Source organism: Geotrypetes seraphini, chromosome 1, assembly GCF_902459505.1.
Source record: "Geotrypetes seraphini chromosome 1, aGeoSer1.1, whole genome shotgun sequence".
NCBI lineage: Eukaryota > Metazoa > Chordata > Amphibia > Gymnophiona > Dermophiidae > Geotrypetes > Geotrypetes seraphini.
In genome coordinates, this window is record NC_047084.1 from 26,852,971 (window position 1) to 26,876,020 (window position 23,050).

General features: G+C 42.7%; 1 protein-coding gene across 1 annotated transcript in view; it reads left to right on the top strand.

Annotated features, from left to right (window-relative positions):
• Nucleotides 1-23,050, top strand: part of HEXB (hexosaminidase subunit beta) — a 202,616-nt gene that overhangs the window by 111,791 nt on the left and 67,775 nt on the right. The window contains 4 exon segments of the mRNA XM_033929284.1: nucleotides 7,123-7,303; nucleotides 7,472-7,558; nucleotides 14,794-14,866; nucleotides 21,639-21,813. Of these exon segments, the coding sequence (XP_033785175.1) occupies nucleotides 7,123-7,303; nucleotides 7,472-7,558; nucleotides 14,794-14,866; nucleotides 21,639-21,813 (516 nt within the window).

Here is a 23,050-nt window from a genome sequence, read left to right on the forward strand (position 1 = left end):
CCATCTTATATAAATGACAAACTGAGTTCCACCAAAAACTACAATTCAATCCAGAACAGTCTTTCCAATTAGTCGTTATTTGTTGAATTCCCACTCCAGTAAGAATCATCAATAATTTGTTGTTTGCTGCAGATATTTGACTTTTGGCCCTCATACACATTCCAAAAATCACTGTGTCGTAGGATAATGCTACATGATTTTCCATCAATATATTAACTTGATCCCATATTGATATCCAAAATGCCTGAATACATGGACAATAAAATAAAAGATGGTCTAAAGTTCCAATTTCAATTTTACAATGCCAGCATCTATTAGACTTAGAGCAATCTAATTTTTGTAATCTAGTAGGGGTCCAGAATGCTCTATGCAACAAAAAGAACCATGTTTGCCTAATAGATGCCGACATCGTACCTTTAATTCTCCAAGACCAAATACGTGGCCATTGAGATGCATTAATTTGATGCTTAATCTCAATGCTCCAAATATCTCTTAATCCATTTTTTGGTTTCTTATTCAAATAATTAGATATCATTTTATACCACTTTGCGGCCTGGTGTCCCAGAAAATCTGCCTGGAAACATAAGAATTCTAAGCTGTAATGATCATTTAAAGATTTCCATTCAGGGAACCCCACCTGAATAGCCTGCTTCAATTGCAACCACTTATAACTTTGTTTTTTTATTCAGACCATATTTATGTTGCAATTGTGAAAAATCAAGCAGCTTACCATTATCAATTACTTCCGTTAAGGATCTTATACCTGCTTTAATCCAATCCTTCCAGACAATCTTAAACCCGCCTATTTGTATCTTGGAGTTTACCCAAATAGTCTGCTGTTTCGATTTTAAAATAGAATCACTAGTTAATTTATCTACAAATCGTAATGTTTTCCAAGTATCCATTAATACTCTATTGTCTTTACGTATTCTAGGCACTTTTATACCAAGCAGAAGATCAAGCCTAAGTGGAAAAATAAGTGATCTCTCCACCCTTAACCACTCTGGTAATTGTTCCAAAAGCTCTGGGAGGACCCAATACATTCCTTGGCACATGATATAGGCCTGATGATACCTATAAAAATTGGGAAAATTTACCCCACCCTCCTCAATTGGTCTTTGCAAAGACACTAGAGCCACTCTTGCAATTTTACCCAGCCAAATAAATTTAACCAGAATACTATTTAATTTTTTATAAAAAGACCCCTGAAAAAACACTGGTATCATTCCCAATTGATAGCAAACTACAGGCAAAATCATCATTTTAACAGTTTGAACTCTTCCCCACCATGACAAATGTAAAGGATTCCATTGCTCACATAACTCTGTTACTTTTTGTAATAAAAATTTTTCGTTTATTCTCATTGTCTCTTCAAGTGTTTTATTCAACCAAATACCTAAGTATTTTATACCATCCTCTTTCCAAATAAAAGGGAAAGAATCAAGTATACCTTTTGTACAATGCACATTTAAAGGTAAAATTTCTGATTTATTCCAATTTATTTTGTATCCTGAGAATTTTCCAAATGTATCTATTATCTCCAGTAGACATGGAATTGTTGTTTCCGGATTCCTCAAATGAAGCAATATATCATCTGCATAAGCGGATACTTTATATTCCACTCCAGCACATGGAATACCCTCTATGTCCTTTGCCTGTTGAATAGCTAACAACAAGGGTTCAAGAACTATATCAAAGAGCAAAGGAGATAATGGACAACCCTGTCTAACTCCCCTCTGCAATTTAAAAGCATCTGAAAATTATTATTTATGTATAAACGAGCAGTTGGGGAGCTATACAGTGCTTGAATCATTTGTATAAATCCGGATCCAATACCAAACCATTCCATAGCTTGATACATGAAATTCCATTCTACACGATCAAAAGCCTTCTCAGCATCTAGTGATACTGAAAAAGCCGGATCATTAATTTGTCTTGTTAAATAATACATCTGAAATGCCAGTCTAGTATTATTTGAAGAGTGTCTTTGAGCAACAAATCCAGTTTGATTTATTCCTATTATATGCGGAAGAGCTTTAGCCAATCTTAATGCTAAAATCTTAGCTAATATTTTACCATCTACATTTATTAAAGATATAGGCCTGTAATTTGACACCAATGTTGGATCTTTATTTGGCTTTGGCAAAACAATAGTTAAAGATTCTGCCATAGTGCCTGATATACAACCTTTATTCAGTTGGTCCTGATATAGTTTTAATAAATATGGTAAAAGGGAAATTTGAAATTCTTTATAAAACTCCACTGTAAATCCATCTCCACCTGGAGCGGTCCCAACTCTAAGGGATTTCAATGCCATTTGTAACTCTTTTAATGATATAGGTTTATCTAAACTTCCTTTTATATGATCAGGAACCTTAGGTCCTTTAACTAAACTCAAAAAATCCAACCCATCTTTCTCTTTATCTAAATAAGACTCAGAAGAATACAGTGACTTATAATATTTTAAAAATTGTTTTAATATATTTCCAATTTGAGAATGAGAATGTCCTAATTCATCCTTAATTATGCTTATTTTCTCCTTTCTTTTCTTTGCTTTTAAATAATTTGCCAATAATCTTCCAGCCTTATTTGCACTACCATAATACATCGTTTGCTGAGCAAAAATATCTTTCCTTACTAATCCAGAGGAAATTTCATTATATTCACATTTTTTTTTAACAATAATTGAAATGTCTCTTGTTCCCATTTATTAACCAATTTTAATTCCAAATTTTTAATTTCTTTTTCCAAATTTGCAAATTGCTTTCTTATCTGTTTCTTTTTATACGCAGAATATGATATAATTTGTCCTCTCATAGTTGCTTTGAAAGCATCCCATAATATTCCAATCGACATTTCCTCTAGGTCATTAAGTCTGAAATATTCATTCATTTTTATCTGAAATTCAGTGCAAAATTTAGAATCAGCAAGCAAAGTATTATCAAACCTCCATACAGGTTTGGAATTATCTTGATCTAATAAGTTAACTTCTATCCACACACCACCATGATCAGATATTACTATTGGTTCTATGTCAGCTTTTACAACTTGCTGTACAATCTGATCTGAAACAAATATATAATCAATTCTTGAAAACGATTGATGAACATGTGAACAAAATGTAAATTCCCGATCATTAAAATGAAGAATACGCCATATATCTTTCAAATTACATGCTTGTATCAAATTTTCTAATCCCATTGATTTCATAATTCTACTAGGCTTTTTATCCATTATTGGATCTATAACAGCATTGAAATCCCCAGCCACCACTAAATTAGTAGTAGCCAGTGGTAAAACTAATTGTTGTAGAGATTTAAAGAATTCACTATGATTCGAATTAGGTGCATATATATTTAGTAACGCCATTGTATTACTGCCCATGCTCATGTCAACAAGTACCCACCTTCCTTGAGGATCTGCCTTTACCATATTAAATGTTGCTGAACATTTTTTATTAATCAATATTGCTACTCCTGCCTTCTTTTTTACCGCTGGTGCAAACAAACATTGTTTTATCCACTTATCTGTCAGCTTCATAGACTCTGTTCCAGACAAATGTGTCTCTTGCAAGAAACATATATCTATATTTTGTTGTTTAATATATTCCAATACCTTTTTCCTTTTTATAGGGTGATTAAGGCCATTTACATTCAAAGAAAAAATTTTAAAACCCATTTTACAAATAAAATATAAAATACATATATAATCCACTCAAACATAAAATATACATTTTTTTCTTTTTCCTTAAACCAATATATGAGTCTCCCACCCTCCCCTCCCCTAACACAAATGCAAACTTCGAAACGCACATATTACTGAGCAAAAATAAACTCCCCACAGGCAATAACATACTCATTTTTCTTTCTCTAATCTTTCAAACAACCAACACTAAATTATCCTGCAGTCAATCCATTCTTCAATACCCTAAATACCTATATTTACTATAATTCTTTATTATATACTTCCCCTCTCATTCAAATTTCCAAACATTCTTCCATCCTATACCTCTAATATAAAAGTATATACCCAATATTTCGGAAACCATTTCTTACAATATATACCCCCCCAAGATTAATATTATTATTTTATTTTATTTTTTTTTTTTTAACCTAAGTTTCTCACAACTTCAATGGAACATACATCACTCCATCCTATAATATTCATTTTTTTTTTTTTTTTTTTAACCTTACATCAAAAGAAGGATCAAACATTTCAACCAAGCAGACCTCATATTTTTTAAAACTCTCATTAATTTTCATTGCATCTTCAATCTATTACAGTCTATTCTCCATTCTGCACAACTGTAACACTTGTACATCTTCATCCTGCTGTTTCAGTCTCTTATTCCATCTTCTTGCAGATTGCTATTTCATCTTTCTCCAATAAAGTATTTTTGCAACATCATCCTTATATCTCAGTCAATTTCAGATGCAAATTGTAAATCTAAATAATGCTCAAGTCATTTCCATCAGTCCATCTTCACATCTTCTTCTCTTTACATCAATAGTCTTTTGTATTTTTCATCTTATTATATTCTAAGTTCCCACATTTCTCCAATGCAGCATTTATGTGTCCTCATATTATCTCAGTCACGCTCAAATGCAAATTATAAATTCACATTAAGAAACCATCCAAATCTTATAATTGTTCCTCATATTTTCTTCACTTCCTATATGCTCCATCCCTCTTCTTACCTTGTCAAAATCTTCTTTTCTTCTTTTCTTATTGTCTCTTTAAAATTTTTCATTTCTTTTCTTTAAATCTTGTTTGAAATGTTGATCCCCCTTAAACCTAACTGCAACAATTTTCTAGAAAATATTTTCTCCTTTTCTATTTTTTTTCCACTTTTTCCTTCTTTATAAAATATCTTTCAATTTTCACTCAAAAATATAAACCAAAAATAATCTAAGTATATTATTTATTACATTTTCTAAATAATTTCATGAAACCATAGGCAAATTATATTGATCTAGAAATTCCTGTAATTTGCCTGCTTCTTCAAAATTATAAGTTTTATTCTCATAAGTTACCCTCATAATAGCAGGGTATATCAATCCATATCTTGCTCCCATTGCTCTCAGTTTAGGTCTTAAATCCAAAAGCTGTTTTCTTTTGTAGGCTGTAGCTTTTGCAAAGTCAGGTACTATAAAGATCTTAGAATCCTGGCATTTAAGATCCTTGTTTGTTTTAGCCAGCTTTATAATCTCTACCACCTGCTGATGTCTTAGCAGCTTAAAGATTATTGGACGGGGACCCTTCTGACTATTTGATCTTTTCATCGGTATCCGATGTGCTCTTTCTATCTCCAAAGGAAAAGAACTTTTAAATGGCAAGATCTTTGGGATAAAATTAGTCACAAATTGAATAGGATCATTCTGCTCAATCCCCTCAGGTATCCCAATCAGACGCAAATTATTCCTTCTTTCACGATTTGATAAGTCTTCAAAATCCTTTTTCAACGCCTCTATTTCTCTGTGATCTTTTTTACACACCAGCATCTCTGCCTCAGATTTCTCAGCATGCTTTTCTAACTGCTCAATTTTGAAGTCAACTGCCTGCATTCTATTTGTCAGACTCTATTTCCTTCTTCACATCTTTTATATTTTTAGCGTTATCACTTACTATTTCTTTAATTTTCTGAAGTTCATTCATCAAATCACTGTTATCAATTTCTTCCTGAGGCAAAGGGGCCGCTGTCGGGGATACCGAATCAATTTTTGTTCTTTTTTTACTTCCTGCTCCTGAATTCACCGGATTACTTTTACTAGTTTTACCCGAAGCCATTTCTTACTTCAATTCTCTCTTTTCCTTCACTTTTCTTTAATTTTAACTGCCAAAATCTTAATAAAATTTGCCTGTCACAACAGAGCTAATCCTCTACCCAGCCATCTTCGTGCGCTGCAAAGTTCTAGAATCCTCTCAGTTTTAACTCTTGCAACAAGTGTACAAAATTCAATCAGATAATTCGTACAAATTACTTGACATTCTAACAATTATTGTCAAATGCATATAAAAAAGTCAGCACTCAATACGTTCAGACACTGTCTTCTGTCGTCAGTTCTGGACTATCTCCTCCACCTTTCCAACTCTGGTCTTTCCAACTCTAGTACAGCCCAGTGCTATAAGTGCTTATCATATACCTCTGGATAAAAAAACATTGTCTCTAGATTCATGAAAGTCTTTTTTCATACTAAATCACCAATCAAACCTCCTCCAATTGCTTGGGATCTTAATCTTATACTTTCAACCCTCATGAAAGCCCCCTTTGAACCACTGGCGTCATTTCTTAAACTCTTCACATCCCACTTCTGTTTGGAGAATCATTCCAGACAGGATGACCAGTTTGGCCAAGCACTTCTTTAGAGTTTATTCTCTACATGACAGCCAAATTCCCTCCATCCCATTTTTCAGCACAGCTAGGGTGTCCAACATGTGAGAATATACTACCTGCTTGGATAAAGCACAGTTACCTGTAACAGGTATTAGCAGAGGACAGCAGGCAGATGTTCTCACAACCCTCCCACCTGCCCTAGTTAGCTTCTTAGCTTTTGTACTGAACTGATGGTCCTGTGAGCCGTCTGGCGGGAAGGCATTGGCTCATATGTAGTATGGGCAGTCTCGAGACTTTGAAAAGATGTTAAGTGACTGTACACTTTTTGCACTGTTCGTACTAGGCTGTGTGGATGACATCACCCCATGTGTGAGAATATCTGACAGCTGTCTTTAGATAATACCTGTTACAGATATGTAACTGTACTTTTAGCATAGGATGTGATTATTTTATTTGCTAAACATGTACAGGTACTGCCAAGCTAGCTAACTGCTGATATTCTGAGGGAGATAATCCATCTCCTGCTGAATATCCAATTTTATAGATTGGCTGGTGACCGCTGTGTCATGCAACATAGCTGGTCCCTGTCAATTTTCATCTCTCAAGTTAGTAAGCAAACCAGCATCTCATGAGAGATGTCTGATTTGGAATGTATACTAGAAGCATGCTATGGGAGGCCAGCAGATGGCATGCATTCCAATCCAGCAGCTGGGACCGAGTAAAGGAAGGTGAGCTGAATGATTGACTATAATAAAATACATATTTTTAAGATTATTTTTTCATTCTAGGTCAAGAAAATCTCCTTACTCCATGTTACAGTGGAGGGCACCAAAATGGTGCTTATGGACCAATCAATCCTGTCTTAAATACAACATATGACTTCATGATTAATTTTTTTAAAGAAATTGGTAATGTGTTTCCTGATGGCTACATCCACCTAGGAGGAGATGAAGTAGACTTTTCATGTTGGTATGTAATGGGGTTTGCAAAGCTATAAAAATGATTTTATATCTCGGACTACAAGTTTGAATAGAAATTTTGTTTTTTGCTTGACTTTATGAATTTTATATTGCTAAATGTCTATAAAAGTTTAGTTATTGTTTGGTGGGTTTTTTTCCCCCCTTCTTTCCTTGATAGGAAATCAAATCCTGATGTGAAGAAGTTCATGTTGGAACATCACTTTGGTGACGATTTCAGAAAATTAGAATCTTATTACATTCAAAAGTAAGTGCGGTTGTAATGTTTTATTCTATTCAGTTTCCACTATTGTCTGATGATACAGTAAATGTAGGATCTATGTCCAGGGCTGTATTAACACTATATTGGGCCCTAGGCAAACATACATTTGTTGGCTCCCTTATCAGGATTTCCCCTTCCCCCTCTCACTGATTTATGTGTTTTCTCAACCTTGCTCCCTCCCCTCAACATTTCATTTCTCCAGAAGTAGCAGGGAAAGTGTAGAGCTTATCTATGGGCATGGTGGTAGTAATACTCGGTGGGTAAGCACATGCCTCAAATGGAAAGGCTTAATGGTTAGAGCTGAAGAACTACCAAATTACCCAGTTCCAGAACGGAGAGTCTGAACTAGTCCTGAATCTCTGCAACCTTATCCTGGTACATTATGGGACATGAAGTGCTGATTTCACTTCGTAGTATCGGACTATGCACACTGAATTGGGAGGCAAGTTCAACCAATAAATTGTCCAAAAAGTCTCCCCCCATAGAGATGAGTAACTTGGCATTTCTGCAGCAGTGGGCCAAGAACCAGAGAAGTTCTGCAAGCCATTTTCACCTTTCATTGCCTCTGGTACAAACTAGAGGTGCCAAAGGACAGTGTAATTAAGTATATATTTACAAAGTGTTACATGTGAGAAAAGCATCATAAATGGAAACAGCAAAATAAAAATTGTCACTTTCTTTGGTGTTTCTAATAGGATATACTCAGAGAGAAGGCAGTATTAGGACAGTGTTCAAAGGAAATTGTCCAGAAAACTTAATAACTAGCTGGGTAAATTCTCCAGGCTGAACATTTCCTTTCCTTTAGTATGTACACAGGTACATTTGTAGCAGTGAACTTTCAAAGGGAAGCTCTATTTATGACAGAGAAACATACACAAGTGTATGCACTCTTTCAGGCAGTGTTCCCACCTCTAAACCATCATTGCTGCCAGTTCTTTAACTCGGCTTGCAGCAGACCCTTCACATTTTCTCCCATTCTTCTTAAATCCCTACTCCTTCTCCTAGCAACATAGTAAATGACAGTAGATAAAGATGTGAACTGTCCATTCAGTGTGCCCATTAGTCACACTCATTATACATTCATGGTTAAATTTAATGTGGACAAATGCAAAGTAATGCACATTGGGAAGAAATACCTGAATCACAGTTACCGGATATTAGGGTCCACCTTGGGGATTAGCGCCCAAGAAAAGGATCTTGGTATCATTGCAGATAATACGATGAAACCTTCTGCACAATGTGCGGCAGCGGCTAAAAAAAGCAAACGGGATGCTAGGAATTATTTAAAAAAGGGATGGTTAACAAGACTAAGAATATTATAATGCCCCTTTATTGCTCCATGGTGCGACCTCATCTGGAGTATTGCGCTCAATTCTGGTCTCCTTGTCTCAAGAAAAATATAGTGGCACTAGAAAAAGTTCAAAGAAGAGCAACCAAGATGGTAAAGGGGATGGAACTCCTCTCTTATGAGGAAAGACTCAAACGGTTAGGACTCTTCAGCTTGGAAAAGAGACTGCTGAGGGGAGATATGATTTAAGTCTACAAAATCCTGAGTAGAGTAGAACGGGTACAAGTGGATCGATTTTTCACTCCATTAAAAATTACAAAGACTAGGGACACTCAATGAAGTTACAGGGAAATACTTTTAAAACCAACAGGCGGAAACATTTTTTCACCTAGAATAGTTAAGCTCTGGAACGCGGATAGTGTGGCTGATTTAAAGAAAGGTTTGGACAAGTTCCTGGAGGAAAAATTCATAGTCTGTTATTGAGAAGACATGGGGGAAGCCACTGCTTGCCCTGTATTGGTAGCATGGAATGTTGCTACTCCTTGGGTTTTGACCTGGAATGGCCACCATGAGAACGGGCTACTGGGCTTGATGGACCATTGGTCTGACCCAATAAGGCTATTTTTATGTTCTTTATTATTTCTGGGCAATAGACCATAGAAGTCCGTCCGGTATTGTCTTTAGATTCCCACTGATGAAGTTGCTATTGAAGCTCACTCCAGCCTATCCTAATCATCCTGTCAATGGAGCTTCTATCAAATCCCTCCCTGGCTCATCCTAAACCAAATCGCTATATACAGGACACAGACCATGCAGGATTGCCCAGTACTGGCCTGAGTTTGTTTTATACCTTTCATTTTTTAATTAAAGATCCTCTGTGTTCATCCCACGCCCTCGGAAGGGCATTCCAGGCATCCACCACCCTCTCTGTGAATAAGATTTTCCTAACATTACTCCAAAGTCTGCCACCCTAACCTCAATTCATGCCCTCTAGTTTTACCATTTTCCTTTCTCTGGAAAAGATTTGTTTCTATATTAATACCTTTCAAGTATTTAAACATTTGTGTCATATCTCCCTTGTCCCTCTTCTCCTCTAGAGCAGTGGTCCCCAACCTTTTATGCACCAAGGACCGGTTTCATGCAAGACAAATTTTTTCAGGGACTGGTGGGGGTGTGGGGAGATTCAAAGGCATTATATTATGCACTTTATTTCTATTATTATTACATTGTAATATATAAAATAAAATACAGCTCAACCATAATGCAGAATCATTGGGATCACCTGAGCTTGTTTCCCTGCAACTAGCCTATCCTATCTGGGAGTGATGAGAGACGGTGACACTTGAACTGTGTTCCTTATGTCTAGTCTACTCTGTAATCTTGTTTTGGTTGCTATCACTGCAGAAAACCCTGCTTCACAAAGATAGGATGGAAGCAGGGTTTTCAGCGCTTTTGTGGCGATCTCAGGAAAGAGGCACGGACGGAAGTGGTCACCTTGCCATCTAATGTACAGGAAGTCCTCGGGTTCTGTTTTTAAAACTGTGTTCTTAAGTTGAATTTGCAGAACATGATCAGGCCTTTCTTTTTCTCCACTGCACCTTCACACCAGCAAAAGGCCTTTTTTCTCCTCCTCCATTACTCTGTGCCTCCATACTGCGTGGCTTCAGACCTGACCCCAGCATGCACTTCAGTGGCATACCAAGGGGTGGTGGGGGGGGGGGGCGGTCTGCCCCGGGTGCATGCTTCAAGGGGATGCACAGCTGGCCAGGTCTGGAAGCTCCTGCGCTGCTGAAAACGGCACCTCAGCGCGGCTGCCGACTCTGCTCTGAAATATGTATGGCAGCCGCACTGAAGTGTAGCAAGGTCCTGCGATGACTACTTCTGCTGCCTCTGCTCCAGAAGGGGTAAGTGACGTTGGGGGGGGGGGGGGGGGACAGCAGCTGCAGTCATCGCATGACCTTGCCACAAATCCCTGTGTCTGCCAGCCCAGCCCCCCTCTGACGTCACTTACCTCTTCCGGAGCAGAGGCAGCAGAAGTAGTCATCGTGGGACCTTGCTGATTTGGATGGAAAGGAGCATATCAGGGTGATGGAAGGAGAAAAAGGGGGTTAGGGTGGTATGGAAGCATGGTGAAGGGTGAGAAAGGGGTCAGGGTGGTATGGAAGGGTGGTGGAGGGAGAGGAAGGGGCAGATGCTGATGGAATTGCAGGGAAAGGGGGAAGGATACTGGATAGAATTGGGTTGGAGAGAAAGAAAGGGGGCTGATGCTGATGGAAGTGGGGGGAAGGGAGAGGAGAGAGTGAAACGCCAGACCATGGGGGTGTGGAAGAGGGAAGGAGAGGAGAGAGATGCCAGACCATTGGAGGAGGGAAGGGAAGAAGATGGATGCCAGACCAATGGGGGTGAAGGGAGAGATGGAAGGGGGAGGCATAAAGTTTCTGGAAGGGGAATAGAAGGAGAGAAGATGCCATATAGAAGGGGCAGAGGGAGGGTAGACAGTGGATGAAAGGAAGAGAGTGACAAGAAGATGAGGAAAGCAGAAACCAGAGAAGACAAGGTAGAAAAAAATTATAAAAATTATATATATATATATATATATATATTTTTTTTTTTTTTTTTGCTTTAGGGGAGATGCATCGTTGTTTCTGTGGTGTTGCATTGTATGCAGAGTCCAGCTTCTTGGTACTTCAGTTTAACTTTTGTCTATGTATTTTTATTCTATCTCCCCATTTACAAAACTGTAGAGCATTTTTTAGCGTTGGCATCTGAGCTGTTATCACCATGACTAAAAACCACACTACAGTTTTGTAAAAGGGGGAGCGGTTAGTTTGTGATTACATACTAGGCGAAGGTGTTTTTCTGTGTGTTTGAAAAGACATGGTTTTCTGTTAGGATTGACTGTAGGATTGATCTGTACTAGTCTGGCTTGTTTAGTTTTACATTGGGTGTATTGATGTTGTACTGCTCATTGCAGTATGTAAGATGCTGCCTTTTCCTAGGTACACTTTTGTGTGACGTGTGGATTGTTACTAAAAATCATGTTTTTCATACAGATGGGGGGTGTCCAAAATGATGGGCCCCGGGTGTCACATATGCTAGGTACGCCACTGATGCACTTCTCTTTCGTTTCTGGAGTTCAGACATGAGGCCACAGGGGAAAGCCCTCTTTCGCTGTGATGAATCAGCTGTTTTTGCTGGCACTGGAAAAGCCAAATCAGATGTTTTTTGCAGGCGCTGAGCCACAGGGGAAAGCGCTTTTTTCATTGCAATGAATCGGCTGTTTTTTGTCGGCACTGGAAAAGCTGACGTCAACTGTGCAGCCCTATTTGGCACCGGCCATGACTCAGTGGTTGGGGACCACTGCTCTAGAGTATACATTCAGGTCTTCCAATCTCTTCTTGTACATCTTTTGGTGCAAGCCCCATACCATTTTGGTCGCTTTTCTCTGGACCGTTTCAAGTCTTTAACCAGATACGGCCTCCAAAACTGAACACAGTATTCTAGGTGGGGCCTCACCAATGACCTGTACAGGGGCATGAACAATACCTTTCTTCTGCTAGTTATGCGTTTTTCTATACAGATTTCTAGCTGCAGCCACTGCCTTGTCACACAGATTTGTTGCTTTCAGATCCTCAGAAACCATAATCCCAAGGTCCCTCTCCCTGTCTGTGCATATCTGCCTCTCACCACATCCGGTTCTCTCAAATTTCTACTCCCCAAGTGCATCACTCTGCACTTCTTCACATTTTGCTATCATCTGCAAAAATGCAACCCTTACCTTCTAACCCTTCAGCAATGTCGCTTACAAATATATTGAACAAAATCAGTCCAAACACTGATCCTTGTGGCACAGCACTACTCACCTTTCCTTCCTCCGAGCAAATTCCATTAACCACCACCCTCTGGCTTCTGTCAACTAGTTTCTAATCCAGTTCACCACTTTGGGTCCTAAATTCTGCCTATCAAGTTTATTCAAGGGCCTCCTATGCAGAACCGTGTCAAAGGCTTTGCTGAAATCTAAGTAAATTGCATCTAGTGCACAACCTTAACAATCTCATTCCCCCAGCATACTCACTGGAGTGGAGCTGTGGCCTAGTGGTTAGAGCAGGTGCCTCAACACCCTGAGATTGTGAGTTTGAGTCCCACTGCAGCTCTTTGTGACTCTGGGCAAGTCACCTAACACTTCATTGCCCCAGGTACAAAATAAGTACCTGTCTAAAATATGTAAACTGCTTTGATTGTAATCACAAAGTGGGTATCAAGTCCATCCTCTTTACCTTTCCACGGCTCTCTCCCCATTGGCTGGATCTTACCACAGTCTCTGCACTGGAAGGGGGAGGATTGGAGAGCTATAGAGGGCTAAATGTGAAAACTTTCCAGATACTTTAGCTGTCATTCTGACGTCAAGTCTAACCCGTCCTGAGCTCTTTGGGGAGGATGGGAAAGAAAATGAATTAAATAACAAAAATAGATTTACAAATGTGTAGAATCATAAATCACAGCAGGAGATTTCTGTACTTTTGAAAGGACTCTTTCTGACCTACCAGCAAAATAGATAAAATCCAACTATACTCAGATCTTGAAGAATTCTTCAGGAAACTTTCTTTTTAAAAGTACATTTCTACAATAAAGAGACTCCCAAAAGAAAGAAATACAACTTTAAACAAAAGAATACATACTTTACCCCACAGGAAGGATAAAACCCAAAACAACTACATACATTTCCTGGGATAGTGCTGTGGGAGAAAGACTGCCTTGTAAACGTCTATAATCTAAGTTATTCAGAATTTCAAATTTCTGCTTTTATACTGATTACTGTATTTTTTTCCTCAAAAATGGGTGGAAATGTCTGTGTCTTATGGAGCAAATATTGTGTCACAGACCATGATGTGCAGTGTTCTCCCTAGCGTCTTTTAGTCGGGCGCTCTGCCCAGCTTATTTAGGTGAGCGCCTGGCTGTCTGCCAGGAAAACTTACAGTATATGGTACCTTTTTTTACCTTTTTAAATCCTGGTGGTTCAGCGGTATATTGGCAGGAGCGAGCTTTCTGCACTCCTGCCCCAAGCTGTGCCCCTCCCTCGCTGGATGGCTGCCGCAGATATCGAGTCCCGCGAGAACTGATGGCAGCTATTCAGGGAGTGGCGTGGGCCCAGGCTGGAGTGCAAAAAGCTCACTCCTGCCTTGTGCGCTGCTGGCTGCGAGATTTGAGGCAGCCGTCCAGAGAGGGAGGAGCTCAGCATGGGGCAGGAGCACGGAAAGTTCACTCCTACTGATACACCGCTGGACCACCAGAATGAAAAAAGTACCGGGGGGGGAGGGGAGGGTTAAAAAATTGTTAGTTGGGTGGGACAGATCCCTCCTGTCCCGGCTTACCACTAAACCACCAGAGGGGGAGACAGGGTACAGAGCCTGGCAATGAGTGTGAGGTTAGGTGCAGAGCCTGGCAGGGAGTGAGGGGGCTGAGTGCAGAGATTGGCAGGGAGGGGGGGCTGAGTGCAGAACCTAGAAAACTAGAAGAGTACTTGAATCTTAAAGTTTCTCCTCATTTGTTAATGACAGTGATGATGGTTCTTAATTCTGCTGTTGACTTTACATGGTTGAAATATTATTATGCTATATTTTACTAAATATATTAGTACACCATATGGTTCAGAGTATTTTTTTTCTTGTTTTCCTCCTCTAAACCTAGGTGTGTCTTATGTGTGTCTTATAGTGCGGAAAATATGGTATATACCTGCATAGATCTTATTTCTGCTCTTACACTGATTTTATACCTACCTAGATCCTCTTCTCCCTATACTGCTTCTTGCTAATATATCAACAACAACTGTCCTCTGCTAAGTCAAATGGGCAGAAATGTAAAAAAGGGAAACAGATTTTTTTTCAGATATATTAATGATAGTAATGAACCTCACCCTTTTGTTCCTTTGTAGCATCTTGGATATTGTTTCATCTTTCAACAAAGGATATATTGTCTGGCAAGAAGTCTTTGACAATGGAGTCAAGGTAGAATGATCTGCATGAATTAAATATGTCTATTCTGAGAAGCTATTAACATATCGCTGTGATAGCAAGTATAAATGCTTCTTAATACACTTAAATATCATGTTTCATTTGTCAGGTTATTTTAATACATTTTAAATAGGGATATGTTCACCAAAATCTTTTTACTGCAGAACTAACATTATCCCAGGACAAGCAGGCATGATATTCTCACATGTGGGTGACGTCATCTACGGAGCCCCAGCACGGACAGCTTTTCAAGCAAACTTGATTGAAGTTTCAAGTTTGCTACACTGCACCACGCATGTGCATGCCTTCTTGCCCACTAGAGGGCGCATCACCACCTCGTGGTCCTCAGTTCAGTTTTTTCCGCGGAGCCAGAAGCCCTGTGGAAATTGAGCTCCTGTTTTTCTGCCTTCTGACACCGCGTCTGGGTTAGTTAGCTCGGTCGCTGTGCTTTATTTGTTGTTTTTTTCTACTAGTACCGTCGTTTATCGTTAAAAAAAAAAAAAAAGTTTATTTCTTCCGTTCGGCTCCGGGGGCTCCCGAGAGCCGCGGCCGCGGGATGTCGTTCGTTCCCGGTCCCTTTTCTTTTTCATGTCCCGTCCCTTGACGGGCTTTAAGAAATGCAACCGGTGTGATCGGTTGCTGTCAATTACCGATCCGCACCGGTGGTGCTTGATTTGCTTGGGTCCGGAGCACCCCACTGACTCCTGTGAGAGGTGCTCCACTTTTAAGTCCAGAGCGCTCCGCCGACATCTTGCCCGGATGGTGGAGCTCTTCTCTGTGGACCCCGCGGCGGGGAAGGCCTCGACGTCGGCCTCGGCTTCGGCCCCGGCCTCGACCTCGGGATCCTCGCCCCAGCCACGTCCCTCGACTTCATCGAAGCCTGCTGCTCCGACAAAGCCTACCTCGGGTAAGTCCCCGCTTCCCTCCTCAACTCCAGGCTCGGCGAGGAAGCCATCCTCGGGCTCCTCGTCAGCGGGTGGGTCAGCTTCGGCCCAGCCCAGGGTTGGCAAATCTAGTGCCCCGAGGGAATACTCGAGACCGAGGTCGCCCTCCAGGGAGCACCCTCCGGCCTCGGACCTACCGGCCATGATGGGGATCCCGGCCTTTCAAGACTTGCTCCAAGTGTTGATTACCTCGGAGCTGTCAGGAGCCATCGAGCAGCTGCAGCAGGCTTCGGCCTCGACTGCGCCGGTCTCGACGGCCCAGGCCTCGGCGGCCTCGGTCTCTGTGCCCTCGACTTCGGGTGCCGGTCCTGCCCCCGACTTCGGGTGCCGGTCCTGCCCCGACCTCGACCCCGACCTTGCCCTTGACTTCGACCTCGGAGGCCCAGCCTGAGAGGACCGTTAGGCCTAAGGACAAGGTGCGTCGGGTCAGGAGGATATCCTCGTCCTCTTCCTCGAGATCTTCCCGGGGCTCCTCGCCCTCGGGCCAGCCTCGGGCGAGGCGTCATCCGAGGAAACCCAAACGTTCTCGGGGTTCTCCTCGGAGACGTGGTCGCTCTTCGCCGCTCGAGGGCGAGACCTTGCGTGTCTCGGAGCTCCGCCTCGACAACCCAAGCCTGTTTCGTTCCCCCGCGAGAGGGGGTTCGAGAGACTCTTCCCCGAGACGGAGGGGGCGCGCCTCGGTGCCTCGTACCCCCGGGGTTTCCCCCAAGGGTTCTTCGGGGCGCAGGCGTTCCCCAACCCCTTCGAGGTCGCTCGATGTGGCCTCCTGGGGATCGGGGTCTGGCAGGGAACTGCGGTATTCCCGCGAGGCTTCCCCCTTCTGTTCGGCGGGGAGATCTCGAACCCCCTCGCCGCCCGCCAGAACCTCCTCCTTCTCCAGGTTCGTGCAGGATATGGCACGAGCCTTGGGGCTTGACTTAATGGCGGGTTCTCAATATACCAAAGAGTTCCTAGAGGAGCAGGACCTTCCTACTCCCCCGAGGGAAACTCCTCGCCTTCCCCTGAATAAAGTCCTACATCAAACCTTCCTTAAGAACTTGGACTCCCCTCTTACAATCACTGCGGTGCCATCGAAGATGGAGTCCAAATACCGGACCATTCCATCTAAGGGGTTCGATAAGCCTCAACTCTCACACCAGTCGTTGATTGTGGAGTCGGCGCTTAAAAAGACTCAGCCATCCAGAGTCTCGGCAGCGGTCCCGCCCGGAAGGGAGGGGAGGACCCTAGACAAGTTTGGTCATCGCCTCTACTCTAATTCCCTTATGGCCATCAGGGTCCTCAACTATGCATTTACGTTTTCTTCCTATTTGCGTAGCATGGTGAAGGACCTACCTCAGTATCGGGAGGTCATGCCTGCTTCCCATCGAGAGGGGTTTGCCACATTCATGTCCAACTTGTCTCAATTGCGGCTGTACCTGTTCCACGCTGTGTACGACGCGTTTGAGCTTGCTTCGAGGGTCTCGGCCTTTGCGGTGGCTATGCGCCGGCTGGCCTGGCTCCGTACCCTCGATATGGATTCTAACCTACAGGAACGCCTGGCAAATTTACCATGCGTGGGCTCAGAATTATTTGATGAATCCTTGGAGGCGGCGACCAAACGTTTGTCGGAACAGGAGCGCTCCTTAGCCTCCTTGGTCCGTGCTAAACCGCGTGCCCCGCCGCAAAAACCTTTCCGGCCGCCCCCGAGGAGATACCCGCAGAAGTCTACTCCTGCTTTTTCTAGACCTCCGGCCCGGCGCCCTCCCCAACAGGGTAGAGGGAGACAGCCGAAACCTCCGGCGCAGGGAGCGTCCAAGCCGGCTCCGTCCTTTTGACGGGCTGTGCGGGTGGGGGCGGGCCCCCTCCGCAATATCACGGGACCCCCTCCCAATCGGAGGCCGTCTCAGGTCCTTCTCTGTGGCTTGGACAGAGATAACATCCGACGCATGGGTGCTCCGGATCATCTCCGAGGGCTACTCGCTAAATTTCTCAGCCACGCCGCCGGACCATCCCCCCGGAATGTGTCCGTGCAACCGCAGCCAACTTCCCCTTCCCCTTCTGGAGGCCAGGGCCTTGTTGAGCTTATGGGCGGTGGAACCAGTGCCCCCAGACCAACGGGGAACGGGGTTTTACTCCCGTTACTTTTTGGTTCCAAAGAAGACAGGGGACTTACGCCCCATTTTGGACCTCCGGAAGCTCAACAAATTCCTGGTCCGGGAGAAGTTCCGGATGTTGTCACTTCCGGTTTTATACCCTCTGTTGGAGGAAGGGGATTGGATGTGCTCCCTAGACTTGAAGGAAGCCTACACTCATGTTCCGGTGCATCCCGCTTTCCGCAAGTATTTACGGTTCCAGGTGGGGGATTTGCACCTTCAATATCGGGTCCTCCCATTTGGCCTGGCTTCGTCCCCTCGAGTCTTCACGAAGTGTATGGTGGTGGTTGCGGCAGCCCTGAGGTCGCAGGGGCTGCAGGTCTTCCCCTACCTGGACGATTGGCTGATCAAGGCCTCCACCAGGGAGGGGGTTATCTCAGCGACCCGACAGACTATCATCTTCCTTCAACGTCTGGGGTTCGAGGTGAACTTCCCCAAGTCTCTGTTGAGCCCGACTCAATCCATTCAGTTTATCGGAGCCGTGCTGGACACGGTTCGCCTCCGTTCCTTCCTCCCTCCTCCTCGGATGCAGGCACTGCTTCGATTGAGTCGCCAGGTTTCGCTGATGCCCGCAGTTTCTGCTCATCACATGTTGGTGCTCCTGGGCCACATGGCGTCGACGGTCCATGTCACTCCGTTCGCCCGATTGCACATGAGGCTTCCTCAGTGGACCTTGGCCTCCCAATGGCGTCAGGAGTGCGATCCACTCTCTTGCCCGATAAGGGTGACTCCCTCTTTGAGACGCTCGCTCCGTTGGTGGACAAACTCTTCCAATCTTTCAGGGGGTTTGCTCTTTCTCGTTCCGCCGCATCGCAAGGTCCTGACCACGGATTCTTCGGAGTACACGTGGGGGGCTCATCTCGACGGTCTGCGGACCCAGGGTCTATGGTCGGCGGAGGACTGTCTTTGTCACATCAATGTGTTGGAGCTTCGTGCCATTTTTCTGGCGGCTCGAGCGTTCGGCCACCTACTCCAAGACCAGGTGGTCCTCGTACGCACGGACAACCAGGTGGCGATGTATTATGTAAACAAACAAGGGGGAACGGGTTCTTGGGCCTTGTGCCAGGAAGCCCTGCGCCTTTGGCAATGGGCGGTCTCCCAGAACATCTTCCTACGTGCGGTTTACATCCAGGGAGAAAAGAATTGTCTCGCAGACAAACTCAGTCGTCTTCTCCAGCCGCACGAGGGGTCGCTAAACTCCAGAGTCCTGCGCGAGGTCTTCGACCGCTGGGGGACCCCTCAGGTGGATCTCTTTGCTTCCCCGGAGACTCGCAAACTGCCCCTCTATTGTTCCCGGATATTCTCCCAGGACCGTCTCGAGGCAGATGCCTTCCTTCTCGACTGGGGAGGGAGATTCCTTTATGCGTTTCCTCCTTTTCCTCTAATAATGAGGACGTTGGTTCATCTCAAGTCATAGCGCCGCGTTGGCCTCGTCAGCACTGGTTTTCCCTGCTCCTTCAACTCAGTGCCAGGGAGCCTCTACTTCTGCCAGTTTTTCCCTCTCTGCTGTCTCAGAGTCGGGGTTCGCTGTTGCATCCCAATCTTCAGTCTTTACATCTGACGGCTTGGTTCCTTTCCCCCTGACTTCGGAGGTCAGAGAGGTATTGGAAGCTTCGCGCAAGACCTCGACTCGGCTTTGTTATTCCCAGAAGTGGACCAGATTTTCATCCTGGTGTGCCTCGCACCATCTGGACCCGAGTTTGGTTCCGGTGTCCTCGGTTCTGGAATATTTGCTACATTTATCCAAGTCTGGGCTGAAGACAACTTCCATCCGGGTGCATCTCAGTGCTATTGCTGCTTTCCATCGGCATCTAGAGGGTCGTTCTCTCTCTCTTCATCCTCTGGTGGTTCGTTTCATGAGGGGTTTGGTTAATGTTAATCCTCCGCTGAAACCTCCTCCTGTAGTTTGGGATCTGAATGTGGTCTTGGCTCAGCTGATGAAACCTCCCTTTAAGCCAATTGACAAGTCTCTTCCTAAGTTTCTCACTTGGAAAGTGATCTTTTTACTTGCGCTCACGTCTGCTCGTCGAATTAGTGAGCTTCAGGCTTTGGTTGCGGACCCGCCCTTTACTGTGTTCCATCATGACAAGGTGGTTCTTCGCACCCATCCCAAATTTCTACCTAAGGTTGTGTCTGATTTCCACCTCAATCAGTCTATTGTCCTTCCGGTGTTCTTCCCGAAGCCCCACTCCCATCCTGGTGAGGCGGCACTTCACACGCTGGACTGTAAGAGGGCGTTGGCTTTTTATCTCCAACGTACCAAGTCTTATCGGAAGGTTCCTCAATTATTTTTGTCCTTTGATCCTAATAGGCTGGGACATCCTATTTCCAAGCGCACCTTGTCCAATTGGCTAGCTGCTTGTATTTCTTTTTGCTACGCTCAGGCTGGTCTCACGCTCCATGGTCGAGTCACGGGGCATAAGGTCCGGGCGATGGCAGCTTCTGTTGCTTTCCTCCGGTCTACTCCTGTGGAGGACATATGTAAAGCTGCCACTTGGCCTTCGGTTCATACGTTCACCTCCCACTACTGTCTGGACACTTTGTCCAGAAGCGACGGCCGGTTTGGCCAGTCGGTGTTACGTAACCTGTTTTCCTAAATTGCCATCCTCCCACCTGCCCTTTTTTGGTTGGCTTGGAGGTCACCCACATGTGAGAATATCATGCCTGCTTGTCCTGGGATAAAGCACAGTTACTAACCATAACAGGTGTTATCCAGGGACAGCAGGCATATATTCTCACAACCCGCCCTCCTCCCCGGGGATGGCTTCTTTGCTGGTTATGGAACTGAGGACCACGAGGTGGGGATGCGCCCTCTAGTGGGCAAGAAGGCATGCACATGCGTGTGCAGTGTAGCAAACTTGAAACTTCAATCAAGTTTGCTTGAAAAGCTGTCCGCGCTGGGGCTCTGTAGATGACGTCACCCACATGTGAGAATATATGCCTGCTGTCCCTGGATAACACCTGTTACGGTAAGTAACTGTGCTTTTTGGACCATGTTTTTTCTAGCTTTTTATCCTTCTGCATGTTTTGTGACTTGTGGGAATTGTCATGGCCTCCAATAACATCAAAGGGCTACACTGAGCATGCTTAGGATTAAGGTATCTTTTGATGACTCATGAATATAGCCTGCTTGAAAGCTAATGAGCAACAGCAGGCAGGAGTCTGAGGCTCTTTCCTCCCTTTCTTTTGATATTCCTGGAGCTGTAAATAATCCTAATATAAATGTAATTTCCTTTGGAGTGGGGAATAAGTTAATGTATGCCAGGGGTGTTTCGAGTGTTGAAAGCCAGTACTTACCCCGGGATCGGTTGTATGGAATGTTGCTACTATTTGGGTTTTTGCCAAGTACCTTGTGACCTGGGTTGATCACTGTGGAAAAAAGGTATAAACTGAAAATAAAAAGCATTTTTTTCTAAAATATCTCATTTAGGTTCTAAAATGTCCTATATGGTTTTTGAGGCTTGCAAAGTATTAAAACTATTTTTTCATAGAGGATTTAAAGCTCTGGAACGTGTTCCCGAGTTACCTCTCATGACTGCTATGCCTAAAGCATCCCTTTGCACAATACACATTTTAATGATCATAAATTGTGGTGGATGGATTTATTCTAAATGAAACACTTGGATATTGATAGTTTTGTCTTACATGCTGTAATTTCATTTGAAATTCTTTATATTATCATCTTTCTAGATTAAACAAGACACCATAGTTGAAGTATGGAAGGAAGCAAATCTTAATGAAGAGATATACAACGTAACAGCAGCTGGGTTCACAACTATTGTGGCTGCACCTTGGTACCTAGATCTCATTAGTTATGCCCAGGACTGGCAGAAATACTACAAAGCTGAGCTGCTGAATTTCAATGGTTTGTTTATTAATTTGCTTTAAGTATTTTATTAGTACATTATTCTAGTATGCCCTGGAGGAAGGGCAAATAGATAGTGAAACAATAATGCTGATAGTTTGCTATGGAAAATTCATAGGTTAGTTGAAGGGCTGTCTTACCTTATATGCTTTTTTTTTTTTTTTTTTTAGGAAAGTGAAAGCATTTGAAATTTTTTATTCATTTTCTTATGTTACAACAAGTGAATTGCATATTCTTTATATAAACTTATATATACACACTTGATAAGCTTACATATTGATAAATTATTTAAAACTTTTTAAAATAGATGCAATTAATATATCAGAATTTTAAAGTTACATATTTCTTATTAATTATTATAATAATATCCCATCCCTCCCCCTCCCTTTCAATCAAAATTCCATTAGTTATATTATACATTTAAATTTTTATATATTGTATATTATTCAAAAATATGTTCCCCCCTTTCCCTTCTAATCAAATTCTAAACATGGGAAAATTATTGTTCTTTACAAAATTCTGTTAATGGTCTCCATATTTTTTGAAATTTATTAATATATCCTTTTTGTGTTGCTATGGTGAGTTCCATTTTGTATATATGGCAAACAGAATTCCACCAGAAAGTGTAATTTAACTGTCATGCCTTTTCCAATTAAATGTGATTTGTTGTATTGCTATTCCAGTTAAAATAAATAGAAGTTTGTTATTACTTGATGAGATTTGACTTCTTGCTCTCATTGTTGTTCCAAATAATATAGTATCATATGTCAAGGCTACTGGATTTTCTAACATCCTATTAATTTGGGGCCAGATTGATTTCCAGAATGTTAAGATGAATGGACAAAAGAATAAAAGATGGTCTAATGTCCCAATTTCAACATGACAGTGCCAGCATCTATTAGATTTAGAGCTATCAATTCTATGTAAACGTGTAGGGGTCCATAAAGCTCTATGTAAAAAAAAAAACCAAGTTTGTCTCATAGATGCTGACACCGTACATTTTAACCTCCAAGACCAAAGTCGTGGCCATTGAGATGCATTAATATGATGTTTTATCTCAATGCTCCAAATGTCTCTAAGTCCATTTTTTGGTTTTTTATTTATATATCCGGATATTAATTTATACCACTGTGCGGCTTCATGTCCTATTGAATTTATCTGGAAACACAAGAATTCCAAACTGTGATAATTAGTAAGATTTTTCCATTCAGGGAACCCTACCTGAATGGATTGCTTC